At 34.6% G+C, this 6143-nt stretch overlaps 1 protein-coding gene across 1 annotated transcript; it reads right to left on the bottom strand.

The window, feature by feature from the left end:
- Positions 1–856: 856 nt before the first annotated feature.
- LOC129870617 (receptor kinase-like protein Xa21) lies at positions 857–4638 on the bottom strand. The gene is made up of 2 exons (XM_055945438.1): positions 1565–4638; positions 857–1423 (listed from the first exon to the last, which is right to left on the bottom strand). The coding sequence occupies exons 1-2, from the start codon at positions 4611–4613 to the stop codon at positions 1077–1079; spliced, it is 3396 nt and encodes a 1131-aa protein (XP_055801413.1). The 5' UTR covers positions 4614–4638; the 3' UTR covers positions 857–1076.
- Positions 4639–6143: the final 1505 nt, after the last annotated feature.

Genomic DNA, 6143 nt, shown 5'->3' with positions numbered 1-6143 from the left:
AATTATTACAAAATATAGAAATCCATCTTCTTTGGGGGTGGGGGTTTTACTTTTACCATGTGGTGTTGTACTATCACTGTCTGCATAAATAATTGAGAAGCATTATTGTACTCTCACAGGAAAAGCAATCAACTAGCTACCACGCTTTGAATATAAAATTTTGCATAACAATTGTAATCTCCGAGTAATTAAAACTTCCGGTATTAAAATCCGCTTAAGTTATGCATAGTTCAATACCAGAAATCGATTAAGATGTTCCATAATTATATTTATCAGGTTACAAAAGTGAGCCAACACTAAAGTATTAATCCGAGTAAAACTTGTCACTCTATAAATCTGAGATGACTATTAATCCATGGTCAAATCCGAAAGAAAATAATGGCAGCTGATTTTTCTTTTATCTATCTAAGCATCGGTGGACAAAGGTACCTGATACATGTGTTAGTGGAAGATAACATGTAATCAGTAGAGTGTATCGGAACCTGTTGCCAAGTTTTGTGTTAAGCAATTGTGTAGGGTATTCTGCACTAATTTCCATTTTCGGGTCGGGTTTCTGAATTCGGGTGAGCTTGAATCAGTTTCGACTCAGTTCGAATCCAATTGTTGTGGAGTCCTTTGTTGTGTACACTTTTTGTAACGGCACTAGCATGGTTGAACTCAACTATTAACAAATGACATAAATTAACTCTTTTTTCAAAGTTCGATGACATATTTGAGAGTAATTTGGGACTTAGGCTTACATAAAAATTTGCGTTACCAAGTTGACTGGATACTAAAAGTACAGGATATATGGAACAACTAAAGCTTGCAAAAGGAAGTAAAATAGTACAGCTAAATACTTATGTAATAATTGTTAATTTAATACAGGTTTATTCAAGCATTCAAAACATAGTTACGAATAAAGAAAGTGAAACAGGTTCAAATCTGAAATCACAAAATGAGGGAAATGCAACACTCTGAAGCACAAACAGTACATGACTCGACGACGACATTACTAAATAAACCAGGTAAACTAAAAGCATCATATTAACTTGTAGCTCGGAAAAGAACACCAGCGGAAGAGATGCTAATCACTTCTATGTTTCCAGAAATGTGTTCTTGATTTTATTAAGCCTCTTGACTACATCTTTCATGGTTATTCTTGATTCTGGCGTTTCCTTTGTGCAGTCTAAAGCCAATTCTATCATGGACGCAATGCAGACTTCACTTTTAGAAGTGATTTGTTCTTCCTCAGAAAAAAGATTGGCATCCACAACGTCTATAATAGTCCCTGAAAATGCTTGTGTGATCCATTTCCTCAAGTCAAGATTTTCATTACATATCTCTTCATCTGTTGGCCTTCTTTTGGTCAAAACCTCCATCAACATGATGCCGTAACTATAAACATCACCACTAGTGGACACTATTCCCTCCGAGCCATATTCTTCGAAAAGAATTGAAGAAATGTTAATTGAAATATAACAATAATTCTGTACAAATAATTTAGACTTGCTTTTTTACTTCTAGAATTTGGAGAGGCTTTAGTTATGGCAAGTTAAAATCAAAGAGAGTGGACTTTTTATACCTGGTGCAATGTAACCAAGAGTGCCCAATGTCTCTGTCTGTGCCATGGACTTGCTTATGGCTAAAATTTTTGAGATTCCAAAATCACTAACATGAGCCACCATATCTTCATCCAAAAGAACGTTGGCTGGCTTTAAGTCGCAATGAACTATTGGAGTGACATGACCATGATGTAGATATTCAACTGCCATAGATGCATCAAGCATTACAGTGACTCTTTGAAGAAGGTTCAAGTGGCAATCTTCACTGTACAACCAATTCTCAAGACTCCCGTTGGACATATATTCCAGAACAAAGGCTCTTATATAGTCACTAGAACAAGTAGTAATCACTGGAACAAGATTTCTGTGTCTAACATTTCTCATCACTTCGCATTCAGTATCAAACCTCTTGCATACTTTCTCATTTTCCAAATCCAGAACCTTTATGGCCACCACAGTTCCACAAGATAATGTTCCTTTGTACACAAAGCCAGAGCTTCCCTCACCAATTAAATTTGATCCGTCAAAATTATTTGTTGCTCCTTGAATCTCATGATAAGAAATCAATTGATAACTTCTGATCTCCGGAACCTTTTCCACATCCTTGGACTTTCCTTTCTTCTTTTGTTTCATTATCCAAATTGAGATCAACAAGAGTATCATAAAGGATGAAATAACCACTGGAGTAACAATTTTTAGCAAAGCCTCCTTAAGCTTTGATTGTTTTCCAGGATTATTGATAGCACAAGCAGGAATATCCACTATGTGCACTCCACAAAGACCTTTATTCCCGAGAAATGATTGCAGAGTGGAATTTGCAAACACACCACCATAAGGTATTTCTCCTTCTAAATCATTAAATGAGACATTGATGGCTTTAAGGTACAAGAGTTTTTCCAAAGACTTAGGAATAGTACCTGACAAGGCATTTAAAGACAAATCCAAGTCTTCTAAGCTTATCAACTTGGCAAAGGATAATGGAATTTGGCCTAAAAATGAATTGTTAGACAGGTCAAGAAACTTCAAGTTTTGGAGGTCCCCCAATTGGCTTGGTATTATGCCTGAAAAGTGGTTACTGGAAAGATGTAGTTCTACAATGACTTTCAGTCCTCCAATATCTAATGGAACTTCTCCCTCTATTGAATTCTGTGATACGTCTACAACGAGAAGACCACTCATCTTCCAAAGGCTCAAAGGAAACGTTGAAGATAATTTGTTAGAACTCAAAGTAATCACTTGTAGCATGCTTAGATTTCCTATACATTCTGGGATCACTCCAGTGAGCTCATTATCATCTAGAGTTAATTCAACCAAATTAGATAAATGGCATACTGCCTCGGCAATATGTCCCTGCAATTTATTGTTATGTAGATACAGCCCTTGAAGTTGTTTAAGTTTACCAACATCAGAAGGAATACCCCCTGTCAAGTTGTTTTCTACAAGGCCTAGTGTCATTAGACCGCTCATGTTGCCTATACTTGTAGGGATGAGGCCGTCGATGTGTGTATTTTCTATTTCAAAGTTTTCAATAGTAGATGAAAGATTCCCAATAGAATTGGGCAGAACACCATTCAACGGATTGTAACCCACTTGTAGATATCGCAACATCCTACAGTCCGCCAATGAATTAAAGAATCGCAACTCACGCTCTCTTGGTTCATTGGTAAGTTGATTATGATATAGGAGCAGTAATCGCAGCTTACGAAGATTCCCCAAATTAGCAGGAATAGTTCCTGTGAGAAAATTTTGTGCTAGCGACAGCACCTCAAGCTTGGAAGCATTTGTTATGAACAATGGAATTTCCCCTGCCAGCTGATTGTGTTCCAGGTAAAGTCCTTTAAGGCTCGGAAGATAAAGACCTGTAGTGGATGGAATTCTCCCCGAAAGATTGTTGTAATTGAAAGCAATTGTTTCTAAAGAAGATATGTTGAAAATAGCCTCTGGAATTTGACCAATAAGATTATAATTATGCTCAAAGTTTAATAGCCTCAAATGTGATAGCTTCCCTAATTCTTGAGGAACTTGGCCCACTATGCGAGACTGAGAACAGTCAAGATATTGCAGAGTGGAAATATTGCCCAATGAAGCAGGAATAGTCCCACTTATTGCATTACGTCCAATATAGAACTCCTCGAGCTTGGCTAGACAACCAACATTACTGGGTATTTCTCCAGTTATGTTGTTGAAAGCTAAAGACAACATTTTGAGCTCCGTGAGTACCAGGCAAATGTTGGAAGGAATACAACCAGAAATTTGGTTGTGAGATATACTTAATACCTTTAGATTTGACACAATATTCCCTTCATCTAGCAACAGAGGACCAGAAAGGCTATTGTTTCGCAAACGTATGGCAAGTAACGAAGAGATATTAAACAGTGTTGCGGGAATAGAACCTGTTAATTGATTATTAGCCAAGGAAAAGTCTGCAAGTTGGCTCAGATTACCGACCTCCTTTGGAATGTTGCCACTGACTCTATTCCCAGACAAACTGAAGTTCAGCAATTTTGTGGCATTTCCAACAGAAAGAGGGATCATACCCGTGAGGCTATTGTTCCTGAGATCCAAGACTCTGAGTTCCGGTACATACCATGGTCCTCTCCACATTTCACCACTGAGTTCATTGAAAGCCAATGAAATGATTTGAACTCTCCTGTTTTGAAATAGACTTGTTGGTATACTTCCGTGGAGCTGATTGTTTTGAATATCAATCACTCGCAAGCGAGGCAAGCGGCCAAGGCCATATGGGATGTCACCGTGGAAGCTGTTGTTCTCGAGATTGAGAACACTGAGGAAGGACAAATTGGCCAAAGACGGGGAAATTGTGCCTTGTAGTTGCAAATTAGGAAGAGTCAAGGTCACAACCCTTTGTCTTTTTGAACTGCAAGTGACACCGAACCAAGAGCAAAAAGAAGTATTGTTGGTCCAATTATTGGCCAAAAAATGACTGGGACTTTTAATAAGATTTTGGAAAGCTAGTAGAGCTTGTTGGTCAGTCTCATTTGAGGAAGCAAATGATACAGAAAATTGAACTAGAAATAGAAGAATCAATAAGAAAATGTGCTTCTCCATGATATTACAAGTAGATTAATTTGTGTGTGTGGTATTTCAAATGATCAAAGTTACTCCACTATGTATAGCACCAAAACAAATAAAATGTTGAAAAGCATAGACTATAATTTTCCAAAATGTGAAAACCGATTCATACGGAGGAGAAAAACAAGTAGTAAACGGAAAAAAGAATCTGTCCATTTTTGTTATTGATATGGACACTAATTGGGTTGTGTTTCACAAAACGAAATAAGTCATAATAGAAATAAGAAATGTTGCTATCAATTTTCTATGTATATAGTTAAGAGCCAAGTCAATAGGAGTCAATCATCATCACATATCATCATATCATGTATCATATCATCATATATTATTAAAAATAGAAAATTCCAAAATGCAAAGTTGGAATACCATTTTATTTCTATTCCTACTAAACCAAAATGCTACAAAAAACTATTTAATTAATTAAATATAAATAGTATCATATCATCTTGCTCTTTCAAAAACTAAATTACTTATATTTTTTAATTTTTCCCATATTTGTATTTGTTTTTATTTCTCTTCTTCAATTTACTTAACACAATAAAGTAATTAAGACAAAAGAATCGGATTAATTCAGTAATTAACTTCATTTGACTAATTAAATGCAGGATGAGATTCATCTCATTGATGGAAAAAAAAAACGATACATAGAGAACACTAGCAGTCACTTTGGTGACTTTTCTACAACATTTTTTTAAAAAAAAGGAATTTGAGACGTATGAAAAAACAGCATATAAGTAACTATTGGAATCTATTTATTTATCATTTATTTCTTTTAATTATTTACTTTAAATATTCATTCTCATAACTCATATCTAATTACTTATTCAATTGCTATTTTTAATATCTATAACTCTCATACTTTTCGTATTCATAGCCTCCAAATTTTAATTTAAAACTTTAAGATATCTTTTGACATTCCTTAATTTTTATCTATACAAATTCATCTTCTTTGTTTCATGAGCCCCCCACCCAAGATTATCATTTTCCTTCTATAGTTAAAGTAGTGAAGAGCTTATATTATTAATGTACTATTTGTTTCATGCTTTAGCTTAAATCGATGAAGATGACTCTTGAATTTTGATTGGTTATGGAAGAAGGCGTTGAAAAAGAACTCAAAAAATTATGTATTGATTTTGTATCTCTTTTTTCATCTATATCGTTATGATTAAAGTCTTAAGAAGGATGCGAATGTTATATTTTTTTCTTCTCTGTTTATTTTTATTTTTTTGTTATTCTCTCTATTACACATCTTTGATTTAATTTTTTCGAATTTCTAATTGTAGTAAGTGTATATTTTTATTGAGCTCAAAATAGTTATTTATGAATTCATTGGAAGTTTGCTAACTACTACCAAAGTTAAAAATTTACTGTTGCTTAGAAGAAATTAAGTTTAAACCTTAAAATACGTTCCTCATTTGGTATTTCTTATCATACTTTTAAAGATTAATTTATAATTGTTGTATTTTATTACTCATTACACACACAGAATTTCATATAGTTTTAATC

The sequence above is a fragment of the Solanum dulcamara genome, chromosome 10 (assembly GCF_947179165.1).
Source record: "Solanum dulcamara chromosome 10, daSolDulc1.2, whole genome shotgun sequence".
Taxonomy (NCBI): Eukaryota; Viridiplantae; Streptophyta; class Magnoliopsida; order Solanales; family Solanaceae; genus Solanum; species Solanum dulcamara.
Note: the sequence above shows the minus strand (reverse complement) of the source record. Positions and strands in the feature narration are given on the sequence as shown.